The following is a 23,745-nucleotide window of genomic DNA, read 5'->3' as shown; positions in this document are numbered from 1 at the left end:
GCTGGACCTTTTTCGCTAGCGTGGGTCTCATTTTACTGTTAAATTGTTTTGCTGCCATTTTAGGTTGTAAACGGCTTCAGAAGCAGCTGGCTGAAAGTTACAGGCCATTAAATCTTACCAATGAAATAAATATTTTTTATCGCTGTGCCTTGAAACGAATAACTTTATCTCTGCAGCACAGTACCCCCATTCCATAAAACAAGCCGGTGTTTATTTTGCTAAGTAGACGCGCCAGACCTTTTTTAAAAAAATGCAAAAAACACATTTCCAGCGTCTCAGACAATAGATCCAAAAATTATGGCCTGATTTATGGCAACGTGTGAAGTAACCTTATCCCGAGTCAGACCATACAGTCAGTATTTGCTACTTTCTCTGACTGGCAGGGGCTCTCCGGGGTCTCAAGTCGTTACCGTCACCTCCTACCTGATCCTTTTACGTGGAGGTGCCGGGCACTGAATCCGGGACCTTCTACCATTCCCAGCCCTACTACCCGCAATCCTTGTAGCTAGGGATTTAACCTATCAGGTGCTCTGACACTGATAGGGTTGCCAACTTCCAGGTACTAGCTGGAGATCTCCTGCTATTACAACTGATCTCCAGTCAACAGAGATCAGTTCCCCTGGAGAAAATGGCAGCTTTGGCAATTGGACTCTATGGCATTGAAGTCCCTCCCCAAACCTCGCCCTCCTCAGGCTCCTCCCCTAAAACCTCCCACCGGTTGCCAAAAGGCACCTGGCAACCCTAGCCACTGAACTATGGGCTCCACAAATATTCACACCAACAAGTCACGGTTGTCAAACCAAGCCCATTGCAGTGTGATGCTGCCCATGTAAAATCCCACACGGGTAAGATTCTTTCCTTTATTTATCAGCCGGTGCTGTTTGTAAACTGGGAGAAATCAAGATGGAAAGAGGCACTCCACTTGGATTCCCCATCCCCTCCAAATAAAAAATCTCCTTTTGCTAAACCATTAGGACATACAGCCCACCAGCCAATGTGGTGTAGTGGTTAAGAGAGGTGGTTTGGAGCGGTGGAGTCTGATCTGGGGAACCAGGTTTGATTCCCCTCTCCTCCACATAAGCGGCGGAGGCTAATCTGGTGAACTGGATTTGTTTCCCCACTCCTACACACGAAGCCAGCTGGGTGACCTTGGGCTAGTCACAGCTCTCTTAAAGCTCTCCCAGCCCCACCTACCTCAAAGGGTGTCTCGTCGGAAGGGAAGGTGATTGTAAGCCGGTTTGAGTCTCCCTTAAGTGGTAGAGAAAGTTGGCATATAAAAACCAACTTCTCTTCTTTTCTACCAATCCCCCCCCCCCCCAAAGCACAGTTTTGGCTTTCAAGGTAAAAAACAAATCACAATATTAAACCCACAGAGGCTGGAACAAGGATCAAGGCTAGGATTAGGATTCAGTGGGTCAGATCAGACGTTTCAGGGGCCAAACCTCCTTTTTGGGTTATTAAGGAGGAAAGAACAAATGGCAGGGCGAGGAGCCAGAATCAAGGGGAACGGGGCTGCTTTCTTTTTTGCTTGGCTGGAAATCTCTCCTGCTGTTTACTCTGCTTTCCAGAACAGCCGGGCTCTGCCTCCTAAACCAGGTGCTATCCTGTCTCTCTGCTCTGAGGCACATGCACTCCTGAATCCGAGACCCACGGCATGTGGCAAACCTAGTGGGGTGGCGGGGGGACTGTGCATACCAAAGCTACCCCAGCTACAGCATTTGATTCCAGAATTCCTGACTGGGGGGCGGCGGGGGGAATTCTCTGCAAGTTGCCGGCTCAGCCAGTTGTTCCCCCTCACACACTGCGCCCATTGAAAGTGTGGCGCACAAGGGAGCAATTGCAAAAAAAACAGGTGGGCAGCCAAATTGCTATTAGCCTCTTGAACCCTATAATGGGGCTCCCCTCTCCTCCAGCTGTTGGGATTTGCCCTGCCTGTACCTTACGGCAACACCTCGCTCAACAGATGCAAAAGAGGCACAACAACCGAAAAGTAAAGAGTCAAACACAGCTGCACTGGCAATGCACAACTGGGTATGAGTGCTTGGCCAAGGTCCTGCAAGTCACGCTTGCAAATAAATTCCCCCTTAAGTTTCTAGTCCACACTGTGCCGCTTTGGCAAGTGGACTCTATGGTATTGAAGTCCGTCCCCTCCATGAATCCCGCCCTCCTCTGGCTCCGCCCCCAAAATATCCAGGTATTCCCCAACCAGGAGCTGGCAACCCTACCCCTTCCTCATTCCCACAGCGAGCAGCTTCAGTACCCGCACCAGCGAGCCACTCCTGCGGACCCCCCAGGGGATAATCTGTTCCTCTGACTCACATCCTGTCAACCGATCTCTGAAAAGACATTCTCATTATGGAAATATGGAGGAAAACCCTTACTCTCACCCACCCGGAAGGTACAAAGTTAAAGATTAAAATTATACACACAGAGAACCAAGTCTACCCCCTCTCCTTGCCACTCCAGAGGCATTCCCAAGGGACCTTCAATAATTAGAAACGCGACTGTCCGCAGTTGAAAACGTCACTCTTGTTGAGATGATTGAACATTTTGGCCGCACCATTGCAGGCTGCAAGCGGGGGGTGGGTGGGTCCTACAACAGAACGAGCTATCAATTTTAAAATCAGGTCCAGCTCAGCCTTCACATGAAGCTGCCTTATATTGAATCAGACCCTTGGTCCATCGAAGTCAGTACTGTCTTCTCAGACCGGCAGTGGCTCTCCAGGGTCTCAGGCAGGGGTCTTTCATATCACCTACTTGACTAGTCCCTTGAACAGGAGATGCCAGAGATTGAACCTGGGACCTTCTGCATGCCAAGCAGATGCTCTACCACTGAGCCACGGCCCCTCCCCAAGTACCAGGATTTTTATTTTGCAGAGGGACAGTCGATCATGGGAGCTCCTGCACTCCGAAGCGGTACAGTCTGGACACAGCTTAGCGAGAACTATACCACAGAGACGAGAAGCGCAAGGATTCCCAAACTGCCAGGCTCCGTCCCCCAAGGACTGTCTGAAGATTTCCTCCAACTCCATTTTCAACTATGTGAGCTGCAACCCCATCCGGTACACAAGATCAGGCAGAATGAGTTCCTCTTCAGATGTCGCCCTTCCCCTGCTCACCCCACCGTTGCCTCTCAGGTTTGGTAGGTTTTCAAAGCTCCTTCTCAGTCCAAGGAAAGCCAGGGACCACCTCCCTCTTCAGTCTCCTCGATCTTCTGCTTTCACATGAACTGGCCACTTCCCACCTCCACAGCAGTGTTGCTGCTTCTCCCCGCAAAGGCCTTCCACCTTTTACTTTTTTTTAAATCCCACCCTTCCTCCCAGAGCTCAGAGTGATGCACATTGTTCTCTCCCCCGCATTTCATCCTCATAATAGCAACCCTGTGAGGTAGGTCAACCAAGATAAAGTGACCGGCTCAAGGTCACCCAGCAAGGTTCCAGGGCAGAGTGTGGGATTTGAAGCCAGGTCTCCCAGCTCCTCGTCTGGCCATTTATGCAGGGTCGATTCTGCTCCACACTCAATGCTGATTTTTAAAATCCGACCTTTAAAATGACAATTCACGGTCCCGATGCAAGAGGAGAAAGTAAAACAAATTCCATCCCCCCACTTGGCTGCTCCTTCGTTCATTCGTTTGCATAGCTATTAACAATGGTCGTTTGCATAGCTAAGCCGCGGCTGTGATTCTGCATGTTTCCTTCAGTGAATGCTTCAATGCGGGGGAGGAGCAAATACAAAAGGTCGCATTAAAGGGGCTCTTAAGAAATGCGAAGCAGGTATGCGCCGACTTTGCAGTGAGGTCTGAATGATGGTTCAGAGTGAAGAAATTTAAAAAAACATGCGGGGCACGTCAGCCTAGAACGCACTGCTAATTACCAAGCATAAACGGCCTCTGACATTCTAACCACTACACCACACTGTCTCTTTTCGTTGCCCCCCTCCCTCTGCCATGGATCCCACGTCTGCGGGTGCCAGCCTCAGCAAGGTGGGTGCCCCCTCTGAAACCCCCCCTCAGCACGTTCCAGCTATCTCTAAAGTACTTGGGTGTCCTGCCTTAACTTCTCTCAGAGGCCCTTTTTACAACTAATTGACAGATTCAATTCTGCTTTCTGTTCTAGGGAACAGCATTCAATGTGTCAGCTGCTGCCGAGACAAAAATGCGAGAACATCTGGCTCCGCACAGACCTTTTGATTTAGCGTGCGCACATACACAGAGATTCCCAAAGATCCGGGAAAACAGACTTCTGTTTGTGCGGTTCAAACTAGTCCGGGGATCAAAGTACATTTTTGTAGGACAGAAATATGTTTGTTCCGTACAAGTAAATGCCCCAAAACCTCCACCACTGATAGGACAGTGGAGCGAGGAGCAAGGACAGTCAAAGCATCACAATGGGTGAAGGCAGCCCAGTTTCTCACAGCCTTCAAAACTAATCCAAAGAAGTTGACAGGCAGGAGAATTAGGACGAACAAAAGGAAATGCTTCTTTATAGGACAAGTGATTGAAATGCGGAATTTGCCATGACAGCCACAGATGGCTTTAATTGGGGATTAGACATTAGACAGATGCATGAATGAGAGGTCCAGCAGCAGCAGAGAGCCAGCGTGGTGTGGTGGTTAAGAGCGGTGGTTTGGAGCGGTGGACTCTGATCTGGAGAACCGGATTCGATTCCCCACTCCTCCACTTGAGCGGCAGATGCTAATCTGGTGAGCTGGATTGGTTTCCCCACTCCTACACACAAAGCCAGCTGGGTGACCTTGGGCAAGTTACAGCTCTGTTAGAGCTCTCTCAGCCCCACCTACTTCACAGGGTTGTTGTGGGTAGGGGAAGAGAAGGTGATTGTAAGCCAGTTTGAGTCTCCCTTAAGTGTCAGAGAAAGTCGGCATATAAAAACCAACTCTTCTTCTTCTACTACTAACCATGGTGACTAAAGGGAACCTCCACATTCAGAAGCAGTAAACCACTGGATACCAGTGCCAGGAGGCAACTCAGGGGAAGGCCTCAGCCTCTATGTCCTGTTGGTCGGCCACTGTGTGAGACAGGAGGCTGGACTAGATGGAACTCTGGCCTGACCCTGCAGGACTCTTATGGGCAAACTGAGGATGAACGCAGCCTCTCTCTTCCCACCCCCCACCCAGTACATTGGCAATGCCAGGAACATCTTGCTTTCCTACAGGTGAATGGGATAAGCCTAAATTAACCATAACTGCTAAGTGGAACATCCATGGACTGAAGCAGTATACCTAGAAAGGCCAGATTAGCAACAGGGGAATGCTGCTATTTTCATTCCCAGCTTGTGAACTTCCTGGAAACCCTTGACTGGCTACTCTTGGAAGAAGAAGAGTTGGTTTTTATATGCCAATTTTCTCTACCACTTAAGGGAGAATCAAACCAGCTTACAATCACCTTCCCTTCCCCTCCCCACAACAGACAGACACCCTGTGAAGTAGGTGGAGCTGAGAGTGTGTGACTAGCCCAAGATCACCCAGCTGGCTTCATGTGTAGGTGGGGGAAAACAAATCCAGTTCATCAGATTAGCCTCCACCGCTCATGTGGAGGAGTGGGGAATCAAACCCAGCTCTCCAGATCAGACTCCACCGCTCCAAGCCACTGCTCTTAACCACTACACCACACTGGTTTGGAATCAAGATGCTTTATTCCAATCTGGCAAAACAATTCTCACTTTAGGAGCATAAGAACCAAATGGAACCTCCACAGCCCGAGGCAGGAAACCTCCACAAATTCATCACTTGCTTGCCAGTCCCTGGAGGGATCTTAGAAACAGAATGCCGGGTTAGGTGGATCTTTTGCTGGGCTTTGCTTATAACAGGAGATGCCCCCACCTAAAAGCTGGTCCCCATTCTAGGAAAGGGGGGGAGAGTTTTCCAAAATGAAGAGAATGTTCAAAAAGAGCGTTTGTTGGATCTACTTTATGAAACAGGGCACATTAAAAGGGGGAAGGAGCTGATAGGAGGAAGAGAACTACGCAGGAACTCGGCTGTTAGGAGCCACAATTCAGGAAATAATAGCTAGACAATCTCATGACAACCGAAGACTAGTTCCTCATAGAGAATTCAAAAAGGAAATTAAAAACCCAGCTCGCCTCCCTCCCTGTGTTCATCAAAGCCTGCTCATATTAAGAAGACCCTTCCTTCTCAAGAAGGAGAAACAGAACCAACATTATCATCTCCTTAGGGCAGAACTGGGGGAGGAAGGCACTGCTACATAGAGCAACATACTAAAAAATGAAAGTACTTCTCTTCCCCCCCCCCAAGTCTACTCCCATCTTCTTATCACAAATGCCATAACTGCTGATCTCCCCCTCCAAATAATTATAGGATATTTGGGGGGGGGGGAGAAGAGTATGACGGCATTTGCAAAGCCCAGAAGTTCGCACACCTTTGCCACATTTTCTGCTGTTAGAGAAGCACTGACGGCACAGTTTCGATCGCTTTAGAAAAAAAATGAGGACTAGTGTCTTTTAAAAGAATCCTTTTTAAATGTCCCTCGGAAACAATTAGTTTGCCAACTTGTGTTAAAACCTCTGATGTGTCACAAACGGTCTCAGTTTAATATTTTCTTGGGCAGAAATAGAATAACGGTAGATACAAGAACCTGTAGAAATTAGGTGCGGTTCACCTTAACCAAAAAAAAGGGGGGGATGCGACTGGCTTTTTAAAAGAAGAAAGATGGTTCAAGGATGGCTGCTTGTCAGTTCAGATATTCGAGCTTTCTCCAGGTTTGAAAATTGTGTGTGTGTGTGTGTATGTGTGTGTGTGTGTGTGTGTGTAAAGTGCCGTCAAGTCGCAGCCGACTTATGGTGACCCCTTTTTGGGGTTTTCAAGGTAAGAGACTAACAGAGGTGGTTTGCCAGTGCCTTCCTCTGAGCAGCAACCCTGGACTTCCTTGGTGGTCTCCCATCCAAATACGAACCAGGGCTGACCCTGCTTAGCTTCCGAGATCTGACGAGATCAGGCTAGCCTGGGCCATCCAGGTCAGGGCTTGAAAATATTAGGGATTTTAAATTCAGGAATAAGAGAAAAAGATAGCTAAGCCACTAGCACACTTTTACAAGAAGGGCAAGAACCTTAGGTTTAACAAGAGGCGAGGATACTGAGAATCCTAAAGAGAGTCTCACAGACATACAGGGGAGAATTGCCTGATCAGCGTATCAGAGGGAAAAGTCAAGGGCACGGCAGAGGCTCAGGAGACAAAATAAATAAACTGACGTGAGGGTTCTTTCAAGATCATTGAGATATCTTTGGAATAAACCTTAAAACAAGAATGGCGTATTACAAACCCAGTGTGAGAAAGATGACTGGGGTGGATGCATCCCACAGAGCGCAAAACAATGTTTCCAGAGAATTACTGCTGTAGATTTTTAAATATATGTCATTGGCAGGCCCCTAGGAAACAGCCCAGAGCAATACGGAGGCAGAAAAACAAGTACTAAGGCACACACACACACACACACACACACACACAGAGGCTCTTCCCATCTCCCCACAACTCCCTGCCTAGCTGTGACGTGCAGATGGAAGAACCGCTGGCATGCCTGGCTGTTCCAAGCACGGTTTTGGACCCACTGGGAGGCTGGCAGAAGGATCCAATTAAAGCTAGGACAGAGCCCCACCCAAAGCAATCAGGACAACATCTCTGGTACATACAAACAAGTGGGGGGTTAGTATTGCTCACGCCCTGGCTGTTCATGGTTACCTGGGACACCCCCTGCCCCTGGTAAATCATCACCCCGATTTTGCCTTTGCAGGGAAATTTGGGGGGGGGGGCTAACTTTTGTACAGCAAGCTAACAAACGTCGCTGGATATGTCGAAAGGGGCTACAGGCGTGTTACACCACCGAGAAGACTTGATTTCTTTTTTCTTTTTTTTTAAGCGTTAAATGGAAAGCGGTTTCGGGAAATGGCTGTTTTGATCCAAATAAGCTTAATCCCATTTCCCCGTTTTCTTCCTCCAAGCGCCAGGCGTCTGGAACTGCAGCCCGGCAGAAGGATTTTAAGCAGAAATAGTAGGGGAAAGGAGTGACGCACCGTAACGGACTGCATTTTCTCCACTCAGAATTGGAGCATCCAGAGACCACTTTTCTTTTTAAGAAGTCAGGGCTTCGTTACCCGCATCTGCATTCAAGCACAAGTACAACCCAGAACCACTGTGAGATTAAATCGTCTCTATTTTGTTATTTTAAAAAGGAAATATGCTCAGTACGCTAACACTCTTGCAGTGCCAGACAGGGTTGCCAACCTCTGGGTGGGGCCCGGAGTTTCCTGGAATTACAACTTATATCCAGAATAGGGCAACCAGTTCCCCCGGAAAAAATGGCAGCTTTGGAAAGCCAGTGTGGTGTAGTGGTTAAGAGCAGTGGACTCTGATCTGAAGAACCGGGTTTGATTCCCTACTCCTCCACATGAGTGGTGGAGGCTAATCTGGTGAACTGGATTTGTTTCCCCACTCCTCCACACGAAGCCAGCTGGGTGACCTTGGGCTAGTCACAGCTCTCTCAGCCCCACCCACCTCACAGGGTATCTGCTGTGGGGAGGGGAAGGGTGTTTTCCTGATCCAAATTGACCCTAGGGGTGTTATTTGTAGGGTTGCCACCTCCGGGTTGGGAAATACCTGGAGATTTTGGGATTGGAGCTTGAGGAGGGTGGGGTTGGGAGAGGAGAGGGACTTATGTCAGCAATGCTGATTCTATGACCTTAGGCAGTTCATGAGAAGGAGAGCATCTTGGCCATCTTCTGGGCAGGGAGTAGGGGTCACTGGGGGTGTGTGGGGGAGGTCGTTGTGAATTTCCCGCGTTGTGCAGGGGGTTGGACTAGATGACCCTGGTGGTCACTTCCAACTATGATTCAATGCCATAGAGTCCAATTGCCAAAGTGGCCATTTTCTCTAGGGGAACTGATTTCTATCGCCTGGAGATCAGTTGTAATAGCAGGAGATCTCCAGCCACCACCTGGAGGTTGGGAACCCTAGTTATTTGCCCCAGTGGGGGGTGGAGGCCCGCACATGCTTTGAACACTGCGCTTAGAGCCCCAGGGCCATTTCAGGTTGGGAAAATGACATGGGGAGGAAAGCCGAACCTACTCCTCCCTCTGTGCCAAGGTCCCAATCTGAATCAGGTCCCTGCGGGGCTTCAGCATGAAGTTTCCCAAAGGAGCTCAAGAGGCTGCCTGTCCCTGTGGCTGCCATGTGGCAGACATCACATCTTGTTTAGACCTTAAGACTCCCCCTCCACCCCAATGGCGCTGGCACGGGAGGCGATGACAGGCGGACTGTGCCTGTCGCTTCCTTCCACGTCGGCGCTGCCTTGCCAGCTGGGTGCCCCAAGCAACTGCTCAGGTGGTAAAGCAGCCCTGACAACATACAGCATGCACAGAAGAAACTCCAGCAACGCGACTTGGAGCACAAATGCAAGGAAGCGCAACGTTGCAACGTTTTGGAGCGAGAGACTACGAGAAGGCAAGAGACACTGACAGCGGCTAGGGCCTGAATGAAAGACATTCAGTTTTAAAAAGCTATACACAAACCATTGTTGTACATAACTGTAGCTTGCATGTGTACTTCTCGATGGCACACGTAAGGGGAAAACCCTAGTCTTCCTTCAGGTAAATGGTATTAGTGCAATGACAATGGCATGAGCAGGCAGCCCTGGCAGCCTTGCTTTGCGGTGCCAGCATGGAGAGCCAGCGTGGTGTGGTGGTTAAGAGCGGTGGACTCATCTTGAGAACCGGGTTTGATTCCCCACTCCTCCACATGAACGGTGGAGGCTAATCTGGAGAACCAGGTTCGTTTCCCCACTCCTACACATGAAGCCAGCTGGGTGACCTTGGGCTAGTCACACTCTCTCAGCCCCACCTACCTCACAGGGTGTCTCTTGTGGGGAGGGGGAGGGAAGGTGATTGTAAGCTGGTTTGATTCTTCCTTAAGTGGTGGAGAAAGTCGGCAAATAAAAACCAACTCTTCTTCTTCTTTCCGAGCTGAATTATGCCCCCAAACCTTGTCACCCACATAAACAGAGGTCATGCTGAAGAAGAGGCCTCATGCTGAAGAACAGCTAAGCCTCACCCAGGTTCCCAAGCCCGCCTTCCCAAGACACGACACGGGGAGCAAAAACCAGCCAGCTGGACTCAAGATTGGGGGATTTAAATCCCATACGTAGCAAGTCTGCAGTGAGTAGGTTACGGCCTTGGCTGTATCCAGGGTGATTTTGACAAGCGGCTTTGAGGAGCTCACAGTATCCCTGTGAATGTGAAACCCTGGGGCAACTGAGACAAAATAACGGACATCCTAAAGCAGGGGGAAAGGGTGGGAAATGGCCATTCTGTCCAGATGCCAGCCATTTAAGGGGAAACAAAAAACTGCACAATCCTAACCAAAAAGATACGCATATGGTCATACTTAATTGTGACTGCAGATGTTACGGGTTCCATTCCCCACATTAGGGGACGCTGTACCCGGTGCCAGAAAGCCAGACCCGTAACGCCAAAGCAGCCAAGTTTTCCCAGAATGCACCGGGACAAAGACACTGCCAACTTCAATGGGTGAGCCAATATGGAGAATGCCACATGTGGAGTGATAAGTGCCGTTTCCTGCACTCCAAGCTAGCCAACTCCAAAGAAAAGTAATGGAAAGGGCCACGGGGAGCACCCCCCTCCAACCTCTGCTTTAAAGCCCCACATGCATTTTTTCGGGGGGGGGGGACACTGCCAAGAGCCCACAATCTCTGCGAACCTCAAATGCTCTGCAGGAGGCATCTGTTCCAGCAGCAAAGGGTGTTGGCTGCTGCCTGCAACGGTGAGTCAGAAACGGGCTCCTCTGGCACAGGCCCGCCCCAGTGACGCACAACCTCCCTGCCCTTCAAATCCAAACAACCATCTCGCTTCCCATACGGAAAGCCAATCCGGGTCTACAAGCGCCACGTCTCCGACGGCCATTGGCTTGTTAGAAAGATTCCAGGAGCCGGGGCTGTCGTTTCTGGTAGTACCTCAGTACTCGTCTGGGTCTTGAAAAAGCATTCCATCTGACCAGCCATCAAGCTTTTAATACAAGTCCCAATGAAGCCATTATATGATCAAGAAACACACACACAAAGAAGCCTTGTCACAGCAGAGAACCAGTGTGGTGTAGTGGTTAACAGCGGTGGTTTGGAGCGATGGACTGATCTGGAGAACTGGGTTTGATTCCCCACTCCTCCACGAGCGGCGGAGGCTAATCTGGTGAACTGGATTGGTTTCCCCGCTCCTACACACGAAGCCAGCTGGGCGACCTTGGGCTAGTCACAGCTCTCTCTCAGCCCCACCTACCTCACAGGGCGTCTGTTGTGGGGAAGGGAAGGGGATTGTAAGCTGGTTTGAGTCTCCCTTAAACTGGTTTGAGTCTCCCTTAAGTGGTAGAGAAAGTCGGCATATAAAAACCAACTCCTCCTCTTCTTCAGATGACCCAAGTTCAGACTATCATGCTATCATGACATTTGCTTAACTCTCTCGGCAAGTTAATGGCCTCTCAACCTAACCTACTGAACAGAACTGTAGCGTGGCTGCAGCTTGTAAAGTGCTTTAGGGATCGAACTGGCTGCAAGACCACGGTAAAAGCTGCTTTACCTGACACAGATTTCTGGGGAAAGCCTTTCCTGTGAATAGGATGCAACATATGCCGACTCTACAGGCAGCAGCATATGCAGAACAACAAGCCACCAGGCGCTGAGACTTCCCAGTGCTTTTACACTTACACAGGCAATTGCATTTCATATACACTTGTAATTTCTAGAGAATCAATGCAGGAATGCGGTTAACGGTAGACCCGAACAAGAAGAACACCGGCACCGGGATTTTAAACGTTTTTTTTCACCCAACCTGAACCTAGAGAAAGTCACATGAACACATGAAGCTGCCATACTGCAGACTAGCACAATACACCCCACTAGAATGGACACTTAGGAAACTACCTTATATCAAGTCAAAGTGTTGGGCCCATCTAGCCTAGTAACTATGGCCTCTGCTTGGCAGCAATCTTCCAAGGTCTTCTTCCCAGCCCTCCTACCCCTGAACTGGTGATACCAGGGACTGAACCTGGGCCCTCCTGCAGTCACACAGTGCGCTCTAGCACTCAACTAGGGCTCCTAACAAGGGCACCTATTGGTCCTCCTGCGCAGGATTGTCTACTCCAGGGGTCCCCAACAAGAAGAGGAGTTGGTTTTTATGTGCCGACTTTCTCTACTGCTTAAGGGAGAATCAAACCGGCTTACAATCACCTTCCCTTCCCCACAACAGGTAGGTGGGGCTGAAAGAGCTGTGACTAGCCCAAGGGCACCCAGCTGGCTTCATGTGTAGGAGTGGGGAAACCAGCCCAGTTCACCAGATTAGCGTCCACCGCTCATGTGGAAGAGTGGGGAATCAATCCCGGTTCTCCAGCTCAGACTCCACCGCTCAAAACCACCACTCTTAACCACTACACCACCCTGGCGCCATGGCACCCGCTGACACCTTTGCTGGTGCCCACCAAGTGTTTTTAGGAAGTGGGTGGGGCCAGGTGGAGCTTTTGCCCAGCAAGGCTTCTGATTGACACTTGGATTGGCTGTGCAGATTTTTTAAAAAAATGTTGCTTTGGCGGCAGCTGCCACCGCAGCACAAGGATCTACACTGTGGTACTGAAGTTAAACTGCGCCAATCGTTTTGCGGCTGGCTCCGCCTCCTGCGGCAGCCATTTTGCAGCCGCCATTTTGCTGCTACGCCCACCATGCCGCGTCAGAGCTCCAGATGTGCCTCCAGGCTCAAAAAGGTTGGGGAACCCCGGTCATCGCAGACAGACAGCCGCTCTCCAAGGTCTCAGGCAGAGAAAGAACTTTCCCAGCCCCCATTGCCCAGGACGATTTTTGCGAGAGATGCCAAGGATTAAAGGAGGAACAAGGATTAAAGGAGGAACTTCTTTCATTCAAAAAAAGGTGTGTGCTGCTGCAGAGCTACGGGCCCTTTCTGGACTCTGCCCTGGCTGGTTAATTATAAGCCAACGGATCCCAACGGTTTCCCTCTGAAGGAGTCAGCAGCCTTCATTGAAAAGCGGCGTTTACAACTCTCTGGCTGTTTGAGTCTGCAACTGGGAGGCAATCCAGATGCTTGCCGGCCAGCAGTTGGGCAAAATAAACTTTGAGACACCTGTCAGGGAAGCCCCCATGGCTTCCCAACCAGCCACAAGTATCTCAGAATGTTCACAAGCATTCCAGTGGCTGAAAGCAAAGTGTCAGTCATGAAATGTTGATTATTATTTTTTAAAGCCAACTGCTGTGAGGGAAGTAGAAGATCAGTCCGGCTAGAGCAGTGGTCCCCAACCTTTTTTTGACCAGGGACCACTAGGACTTTTTTGTTCGGTGCCGGGACCCCAAGGTTCAAAATAAAAATTCTGAGAATTTGAAAATAAACTTTAACCATAACTGTTAGTTAAACATTAAACTTAGAATAATATTTGAATATATATTTTATAATAGAGAACTTTTAATTGAAAATATTAATTTATTATGGGTTTATAACTTTGTTTCGTGGACCTTAATTTAGTTCTCGCGGACCCCTGGGGGTCCATGGACCCCTGGTTGGGAACCAGTGGGCTAGAGGGAAAGGCCTTCCATCAAGGCAGGCAGGCGTAAAGGAGGTATGAATATGGAGAGGGTGAAAATATACTACCAGCATACAGGCAGGATACTCCATATGATGGGGTGCAGAGGCCAGATTTTTCTCATAGAAGAAGAGTTGGTTTTTATAACCCAATTTTCTCTACCTTTTTAAGGAGACTCAAACCAGCTTACAATCGCCTTCCTCTCCCCACAACAGGCACCTTGTGAGGTAGGTGGGGGCTGAGAGAGTTTGGAGAGAACTGTGACTAGCCCAAGGTCACCCAGCTGGCTTCATGTGGAGGAGTGGGGAAACAAACCAGGTTCTCCGGATTAGAGTCCACCGCTCTTAACCACACCACCATGCTGGCTCTCTTCTATACGGATGTTCGCCTGTATATCTCCCCTTCCTGTAATAGGGAGACTATGTGTTCAGATTCAGGCACGGGTGGGTAGTTTAGAATGGTAGAAATTAAGGAGATATGGATGAAGGAGCCAGATCAGCTACAGAGGCAACATACATTCTTTCCCTTCCACAACTCCTCACCTGCTCCCGTAAAGTGAGCGCTTGTTTACATTTGCAAATATATATATATTTACAGACCTAAGCATCTTGGAGCAGAAACAACCCAGGTGCATACCACAGAGAGAGTCAATTAGTAATAGGTAGCAAATTCCAGTCCAGTAACACCTTAAAAAGGTAAAGGTAGTCCCCTGTGCAAGCACCAGGTCATGTTTACGGGGTGGTTTGCCACTGCCTTCCCCTGTCGTCTACATTTTACCCCCAGCAAGTTGGGTATTCATTTCACCGACCTCGGAAGGACAGAAGGCTGAGTCAACCTTGAGCCGGCTACCTGAAACCGACTTCTGTCGAGATCAAACTATAGTTGTGAGCAGAACTTGGACTGCAGCCCTACAGCTTACCACTCCGCACCACGGGGCTCTATATACACCTTAGGAATCAACAAGATTCAAGAGGCATGAGCTTTTGAGAGACAGAGCTCCCTTCGTCAATTAGGAATCAGTAGCGAGCCATTTAGGGGACTCCTAGATCTTAGGCAAGACACTGTCACCGGCTTCCTTTCAGCCTTAACCATTCATTCCCCACGAAGCTGGCCTCAACGTTTCAAAGCAAGACGATCACCCAGAGACCTGGGGCAGCCAAAAGGCTGCACAACACAGATAAGTGGCTTGCCAGACCACTAGCTGAGCCTGATCGGCCACGATATCAAGCGTCTGTTTCCTCCCAGCCGCAAGACGAATGGCCGCCTGCGTATCTGAGCGTGCCACTCGCGGTCTCCCTTTCTCTCCATGCAGCCCATCCGTGCTGCTTTCCAAGCAATTTCTGCCAAGCTGGCCCGCCTCTGCGACATACAGATGTGCCACCCAAGTTGGCAAAGCGTACCCCAGCGCAGCCACAGCTGGAGACCGGTACAGAAAACAACATTTTTATACTATTCAACCCTTCCTTTTCCACAAATGTATGAAATACAGTTAAAGTTTATGAGTAAAGGGACATAGAAACAGAGCTGGAAGGGACTTCGAGGGTCATCTAGTCCAACCCCGTGCACAGTGCAGGAAATTCACAGCTACCACTCCCCTAGTGACCCCTGCTCTATGCCCAGAGGAAGAAAAAAAAAACCCTCCAGGATCCCTGGCCAATCTGGCCTGGAGGAAAATTACTTTCTGTCATAATAACTGGACCAAAAAGGATATAGGAAGTAAACCAGAATGCTACCCAACAGGCCCAAGTTACTAGATCTCAGTGAGGAAACTTTTCATTTTCTTTCCTTGTTTCAATCTCTGTTACTGCCACAAACAAGAAACCACAGATGCTCAATTTCTTAATTAAGAGCTTCCAACTGCCTCTCTCAGCACCTTACCCACTGTTCACTCAGGGAAGAGACTGGATTTCTAGAACTAAACAAGACCAACTCCCAAACCCATGAAAAAGGATCCTCAAGCCATTTGTCATGAAAAGTTCTTTTAAATGTATTTATTAAGACGTTTATATTTCGCCTTTCCTCTTGGTTCAAGGAAGCTTACAGTAATAGTTGTAAGATTCTTCTGACTCAAATACCCAAATTAACACAGAGTACGAGCCAAGCGACGGCCACTGGAGAAGCCATACCACCGTCAGGAGCCACCACCAAAAAGACCTTGCCCCTGCCTGCCCGCTGAAGGTAAGGCAGCAAAACAAAGGCTTAAGATGATGAGCTCAGAGAGCAGGCAGGCTGATACAAGTGAAGGAAGACCTTCAGACATCTCAGCCATAGGTTATTTAGCAGTTGGTAAATCAATACCAACACTAGAGGCGACTCATCAGTTGCAGCCTGGCTCCTTTTACCCTCAGGTGGGAGGCAGAAAACCACCAGAGAGGAAGGCCAAGAGCTAATGAATGAAATATTATGTGCTCTCTCAGCCCAGCGACAAGTTCCAAGGGAGGAAGGGCATGACGGAGCGGGGGACACTTCCGCATGCCGCCAGCCTTTGATCTTTACAAAGCAACCACTAAAAAAGAAATTTTACAGTCACATCGAAACTGGCAAGGTGAATAATTCGATTTCCCCGCCAGCCGCAGCCCTTCAGCTTCGCTCACACGCAGCCGCGCCAATGAATTATCACTCGTTTCTGAGTCACAAGTCGCTTTGTTTGCTGGTCCACAACACATCCCGCCTTCTCTTGGCAACCACTATCGCCGCGCTGTTTGCCGAGGCAGGCGGGGCTACCTCTGATTAAGCCTTTTTATCGAGCCCGGCAAATGGGAAATGGCCTGGTAGCCGCCCCAAAGGAGCGAGGAGCATTTGCATCTGGGGGTGTTTGTGGTACAAACACACGGTTGCCAAGGGAGTGACCTCACATGCATTACCAAGAGCGCCTGCTACTCTGAGGTGCAGCACAGCGATTGGTGAATCAGCCACCCGAGAGCAGAGTGAGAAGCTTCAAGCACACAGGGCTGGTGTAGGTTAACAGCCGAACGAGTTACAAATCCAGACATTCCCGATCGCAATCTTGCCTCTGCCTCTAGTTCACTGAAGGAAGTCTCAATCTCTCTCTGACTCAGCCCCAAACCTGCAAATGGGAACCATACTGGCCTACTTTGCAGGACTGTTCTAAGGCTCACACAACAAGGTGTGTGCAAAGCATTTTAAACTCTAAACCAGGGGTGTCCAATCTTTTGGCTTCCCTGGGCCACATTGGAAGAAGAATTGTCTTGGGCTGCACATAAAATACACTAACGCGAAAGATAGCGGATTCATAATGTTTCAAGTAAGTTTACGATCTTGTGTTGGGCCGCATTCATAGCCATCCTGGGTCGCATGCAGACCAGGAGCCACAGTTTGGACAAGTCTGCTCTAAACACTATATATAGTGTGGTACAGTGGTTAAGCACCTCTGTTAGTCTCTTGCCATGAAAACCCCAAAAGGGATCACCATGTCGGCTGCGACTTGACGGCACTTTACACACATACACACACACACACACACACAGTGGATAAGAGTGGTGGTTTGGAGCGGTGGACTCTAATCTGGAGAATGGGGTTGGTTTCCCCACTCCTCCACATGAAGCCAGCTGAGTGACCTTGGGCTAGACACAGTCTCTTAGAGCTCTCTCAGCCCCACCTCCCTCAAAAGGTATCTGTTGCGGCGAGGGGAAGGGAAGGTGATTGTAAGCCGGTTTGATTCTTCCTTAAGTGGTAGAGAAAGTTGGCATATAAAAAACCAACTCCTCTTCTTACATTAAATTTTTCAAAAGGAGAAAAATTGAAGAATGAGACAAAGCGTGCACGTGTTCCAAGTCTCTTATTCTCCCAATCCCTTCCATCTCTCGTTCCCATTTGTCTTGTCTTTCTCTTCCTTTATCATTGCTATTGCTGTTAAAATGTACACTGAATGCTCCTTGGGGCAGCGACTTATTGTGATGTTTGCCTTTGGGATGAGCCAGCCCAAGCAAATGTGCGAATGGCAATCTGACGCCTGTCCTGTGATTAGGAAAGCAGCTTTGGTAAAGGCAGTGGAAAGAAATTGAGGCACTTTAACCCTTTCCTGCCAATGCCTCCCCCCCTTGGCCATAAAGCCTCGCTGGCTGACCTTGAGCCTGTCACACACTCTCCCTCTCTGCCTAACCCACCTCTCCAGGTTGTCGTGATGTCAACCCAGAGGAAGGGCTGTCAACCCAGAGGAAAGGTTGAAAACCTACAGCCACCTAATGGATTAGTGGCAGAGAGATGATTTGAACTAGAATCTTCAACAGCCCCATTACAGAGCATGACCTTGAGAAGCAGATCCTAATGCTGAAGAGGCAATTGGATGTCAGGCCAATTTCCAAACCATCTTTGGAAAATTTGATCTGAATTGTTCTATATCCCATCCATGCACAACTATAAAACTGATACTCAAGTGTTCTTTCATTGTACTTATCTGCTGTAATAGAAGGTAGATACAATAAGATTTCCGCTTGCGAGGAGGATCTGTCCATGCGAACTCAGAGAAGTCGAGACGAGGGAGCATACTCTCTTTAAATGCCCTATTTATAATCAGCTTCAACTAGCCATATTATCCCCACTATTGGAAAATCTATCCGGTTATTCTAACAAATATAAACTCGGAAAACTATTGGCGGACGAAAACCCTTCGACCACAAGTTGCCAAATTTTGCGTTGCGGAGATTAAAGTACGTAGTAAATTTAAAAGTTGAGTTTAAATTACTGGATTTCAAAAGTGGAGAAACCTGATGGCTGTTTTGTTTATAGTTAAATTACTATGCGGCAATTTGATTTTAATTTTGATAAGTTTTTATATCCTATTTTATTTGAAATGCTGTAAGATTGTTACATATAGTGTGTATTTATTGGTCTTTGACCGCAAGTAAAATTCATTCATTCAATTGTACTTTAAAAAGAACTGCCATGAAGGGCAGACTCCACTCCTGCAGCTTCCTCCCCTTTGTGTGTGTGTGATTTTGCTATCAAGTCGCAGCTGATTTACAGCGACCCTGTAGGGTTTTCAAGGCAAGAGACGGTTCAAAGGTGGTTTGTCATTGCCTGCCTCTGCCTGGGCTGAAAGACAGATCCCGCAAGGCTAAGCGATAGCCAGGCACCCGTGGAGAGAAACAGCCGTCCAGGAATACCATCTTTAAAAAGCTCAGCCGCGCAGCACATAGCGCCCAGATCTAAATGCAGAAGAAGTGCACATTGTCAGTAGAGACGAGCACAAAGTTTTCTAAAGAGGGAACTTACGGTGGGACATGCCAGTTAAATATAAAACAGTGAGCTGCTTTCAGAGGCATCTGGAAGACTCAGCGTGGGCAAGGCGGCTTTGAGAGAGACTACTCCAGATTATGGGGAACACTGGCTTAAATGTTTAAGGATCCTGATCTACGATCACCTGGGATGCGGAAGGATCCTTCTCAAATGAAGTTCCTTTCTGGGTCCAGTTTCTAATTGGGATATAAGAAGGAGTTGGTTTGTATACCCCGATTTTCTCTACCTTAAGGAGTCTCAAACCGGTTTATAATCACCTTCCCTTCCTCTCCCCACAACAGACGCCTTGTGAGGTAAGTGAGAGAGTTCAGAGAGAACTGTGACTAGCCCAAGGTCACCCAGCAGACTTCACGTATAGGAGTGGGGAAACAAATCCAGTTCGCCAGTTTATAGTCTGCTGCTCATGTGTAGGGAAATCAAACCCGGTTCTTCAGATTAGAGTCCACCGCTCTTAACCACTACACCACACTGGGGGGCTGATTAAATCAAAGTTTACCAAGTCCTAGAGTAGTCACCAGGGTGCCTCTGAGAGGCTCACAAGAAGACCGGGAAGGCGACAGCCTTTGTTTGCTCTTTGCCCCCAGCTTCTGGTATACTGCCCCTAAATATGAAGTCTCTATTTAGCCAGAACAGTAAATAGTCTCTGACAGACACATTCCCAGCTCCAATAAGATCCAGTTCTTTTCCCATGCCAACAAGGGCAGGGGGAGGCTTCCCTTCAACGCTTCTCAAATGAATGGCCTGGAAGACCCAGAGAGGTTTAGAATGCTGACTTTGGCATAAAGCCGCTACGTCCTCGGAGTCCCGTGGCCTCTGCCCAAACTCAGTTGCACTACAAAAGCTAATGCCTGAGTAGACGAAGGCAACATTTACATTATCAAACAACACAGAACGAAGCCACTAGCAGAGATGCACACGCACCCTTTCTCTGAAAATCTGAGCTTTTGTTCACAACAGGATACACACTGCTAGTCCTCAGGGTGGAAGAAGAGTTGCCCTTAAGACCACCCAAGCTCAATGTTTTGAAACTAGAAAGCCTTGGGGAGGGGGAGAAGTCACTCTGCCAACTTTCCACTCCTTCTCCATGGCTGCCAGCTCTTGTGTCTTTGTACACCCCGTTGCTTCTGGGTGTTCAAGTACCAACCTTCCTTCTCCAGCTCATGATCAAAAAAGCTAGGGATGACCACGCCCTACCATCTCCACCACAAAAATGCAACCAACCTACGGTGAGCTGTATACTGTAATCTGCTTAATCCACATAAATTATACCAGTTGTAGAAATCTGGAGGGGAAGCAGATTAAAATTCCACCGTCACACCCCAAAAGAAAGGCTTAAGACAACCAGGAAGCGGCATGCAGGAAAAACCAAGACTGATAATTTGGGAAGTGACTGCAACATTCGGGAGGGAGCCCGGAGACTGTCGAAAACTCATCTAAGCCCTGCATGAAAAAAGGTGTCGGCACTTTTTCCTAAGCACATGAGCAAAGCATAAGTACAAAAATTCCACACTCCGGGCCAGAACATTGGATATTCTCAAAATTCTCTCCCATACAGACCCACAGGCCACAGCGAACAACGGCCAATGAAGCATTCTTCATTCAGGCTTAGGCTTCGCCAAAGATAAAATTCACAAGAATTCAAAGGACTGGAAGGAAATCCAAGGAAATCAGAATGACACAGGCAAAATTAAAGCCCTATATAGGCTGAGAGCGGGCTACCCCTGCCCAAGCCAACATTGGGACTGAATTATACAACAGCTACAACTGGAATCAGCCTCTCTATTTCCCGACTCCCAGCAACTGGGGTTGCCCTGGAGTTTGCCACGAGTTCAGGCCGCCATTTTGGCAGGCACCCCGAAACTGAGCAGCAGCCAGCAAGATGGAGGTCACAGATAACAATTCAGACAACTCAGTTGCTAAAAGAGGGAAAAGGTGATTGAGTAGTAGACCCATTGTGTGGATCAGCACAGCAGCTGGTCAAAAGGGGTTCAGGGCCAGATTTAGCTGAGTTGCAAACAGAGAAAAGGGGGACAGATCTAGGCAGTCTTTTCCGGGAACGCATTAAAAGGCACCCCCAAACTGAATTTTATGGGAGGGATCTTGGCAGAAGCAGATGTTCTTGCGAACCACACGCACGTCCTCCCTGTTGCCAAGACAGCGGCTGCCCGCCTCATGCCGCCCAACCCTCATTTCAAAGGTTTTTCCAGGACACGGAGGAAAGGTGCAATTTGACAGCTGGAAAATCCCCAAGACTGAGACAGACACTGGGTGTTTCTGAGGAGGGGAAACCCTTTTCGAGGGGGGGAAGCAGGGTTCCCTTGAACCCACCCCCGGCTTCAAAGGCTGGCATATCCTCAAAATGCAAGATATCGCCAGTGCGGTCATTTCAGGCTCCTGCCCAAGGACATTACGGGGCCAGCCTCACATGCAACAACCCACGCCAAGGAAAAGGGTGGGTTTATGAGCTTGACCAGGGGGGATATTTCTGCCGAGGACATTACGGGGCCAGCCTCACATGCAGCAATCCACTCCAAGGAAAGGATTTGAGCAGAGGGGAATATTTCTCATCCTCTGCCCTCTACAATCTCCGCCTGGAAAGAGTCAACAGCTCTCTAGCTGGAGAATGGCATTCTTCTCCCTCCCTCCCTGCTCCCTTGGCCATCAACTCCCATGTCCCTTTGCTGCATGCAAAAAAAAAAAAAAAAAAAGGAAAGAGAAAAAATTCCCATTACGCCACATTGGCCAAGCTCGCAGCTTTAAGGCATTAAGCCATTTTGAGGCTCCTTCTCAAACGCGGCGACCCACCAACTCAGGGGGAAAGGGGGGCCGGCACCCGCAAAGCCCGGCAGGCAGTGGCGGACTGGCCATTGAGCCTGCTTGCCCAATGGCAAGCGGGCCCTATGGGCCCCTGATGATGTGGGGCCCCTTAAACAATATGTTTAAATAAATAAATTATTTTTATTTGCGGCTAATATGCCAAATAAACCAGGGTTTAAAATAAAAATTAATAAAAAATCAAATGACAGCCTTATAGCTGTGGGTCTCCTGGCAACCAAGGCTTTCGGACCCAGTCTGCCACTTGCCCGCAGGCATTCTGCCAGGCTGGGAGACCCCCCCACCCCCACCCAGGGCCCCGATCCCGGCTCGGGCGGGCACCCACCTGGCCTTGAGCTCCTTATACTCCTCGCGGACTTTGCTGAGCTCCAGCTGCAGGCGCGCCCTCTCCTTGGCCACCGAGTCCAGCGTCTTGCGGGCGTCGGCCAGCTCGGCCTCGTAGGCCCCCTTGATGCCGGTGACTTCGCGGCTCACCTCCTCCTCCGACTCGGAGATGCGCAGGCGGAGGCCGGCGTTCTCCGACTCCAGCGAGCGCACCTTGTCGATGTAGACGGCCAGGCGGTCGTTCAGCTCCTGCAGGTCCTCCTTCTCTTGCAGGCGGGTGATGCGGGCCGGCGAGAGCGGGGTCGAGCCGGCCCCGCTGCGGGTGGTCCTCTTCTGCCCGGGGGTCTCCATGGCGGCGGTTCAGGGCCTGGGAGCGACCGAAAAAAAGGGCGACGGCGGAGTCAACGGCGAGGGCTCGCTCCGGGTGCCTCCGCGCTGCGCTCCAGACTGACAGTCTGCCTGAGTCACCGCCTTGGAAAGCTCATATATCCTTGGGACTGGGGGGGGGGGGGTCAGGGAGGTGGGGGGGAGGGAGGGGCGGTGTTAGGCGAGATGTAGCCCGGCCCCCTTCATTTGCTTATTTAAAGCCGCCGGTCTCGTTTGGCCGGCCGCCCTTGCCTAAGGGCGAAAACGCACGGTCGCTTGAGCCGCCTTTCTACCCTGTTCCAGCCAGGATCGAACGCACGAACGTTCTTGTTCCAGCCAGGATTCAGCCAGGATTCAGCCAGGATCAAACGCACGAACGTTCGAAGAACGTTCGTGCGTTTGATCCTGGCTGAATCCTGGCTGGAACAGGAACGTTCGTGCGTTCGATCCTGGCTGAACGTTCTCCGAACGTTCCTGCGTTCGATCCTGGCTGAATCCTGGCTGGAACAGGGAAGAAAGGCGGTTCAAGCGACCGTGCGTTTTCGCCCTATAGTCTGCATTTCTCAATGGAGAGCCGGCGTGGCGCAGCGGCGGACTCTGGGCTGGAGGACCGGGCTCGATTCGCCACTCCTCCACGTGGGCGGCGGAGGCTGAGCTGGCGCACCGGATTGGTTTTCCCAGCCCCCTACGCAGGAAGGGTGACCTTGGGCAAGGCACCGCTCTGTTAGAGCTCTCTAGGCCCCACCTACCTCGCAGGGTGTCTGTTGTGGGGTGGGAAGGGGATTGCAAACCGCGTTAGTCTCCCCTGGGCGAAGGCGCACGGGAGGTTTTGCCGCTCTCCAGGTGTCCATTTTCCCCATCTGAAGTCTCCACAATCTGCATGGGGGCTTATTTTTGTAGGTTTGAGAATTTGGCTGGGGGAAATGTGCATTTAGAGAACACATCCAACGCAAAACCTCCCAGGTTTGCCATTGCCGGTGGTTTGGAGCGGTGGAGTCTGATCTGGAGAGCCGGGTTTGATTCCCCACCCCTCCACATAAGCGGCGAAGGCTAATCTGGTGAACCGGGTTGGTTTCCCCACTCCTCCACACGAAGCCAGCTGGGTGACTTTGGGCTAGTCACAGCTCTCTCAGAGCTCTCTCAGCCCCACCTACCTCACAGGGTGTCTGTTATAGGGCGGGGAAAGGAAGGGGATTGTAAACCGGTTTGAATCTCCCTTAAGTGGTAGAGAAAGCCGGCATATAAAAACCCAACTCTTCTTCTTCTTCTAAATGGGCCTCCCTCGTCTTTCTCTCTCCTTTTCGTCCCCCTGCCCCCAGTTGGCTCAAGAGCGTTTGTCGCCCGAG

General features: G+C 49.8%; 1 protein-coding gene across 1 annotated transcript in view; it reads right to left on the bottom strand.

The window, feature by feature from the left end:
- Window positions 1–22,384, bottom strand: part of LMNA (lamin A/C) — a 61,753-nt gene extending 39,369 nt beyond the window's left edge. The window contains exon 1 of the mRNA XM_056853033.1: window positions 22,035–22,384. Coding sequence (XP_056709011.1) covers window positions 22,035–22,384 — 350 coding nt within the window. The remainder of the gene's footprint in view (window positions 1–22,034) is intronic.
- Window positions 22,385–23,745: the final 1,361 nt, after the last annotated feature.

The sequence above is a fragment of the Euleptes europaea genome, chromosome 7 (assembly GCF_029931775.1).
Source record: "Euleptes europaea isolate rEulEur1 chromosome 7, rEulEur1.hap1, whole genome shotgun sequence".
Lineage (NCBI taxonomy): Eukaryota > Metazoa > Chordata > Lepidosauria > Squamata > Sphaerodactylidae > Euleptes > Euleptes europaea.
Note: the sequence above shows the minus strand (reverse complement) of the source record. Positions and strands in the feature narration are given on the sequence as shown.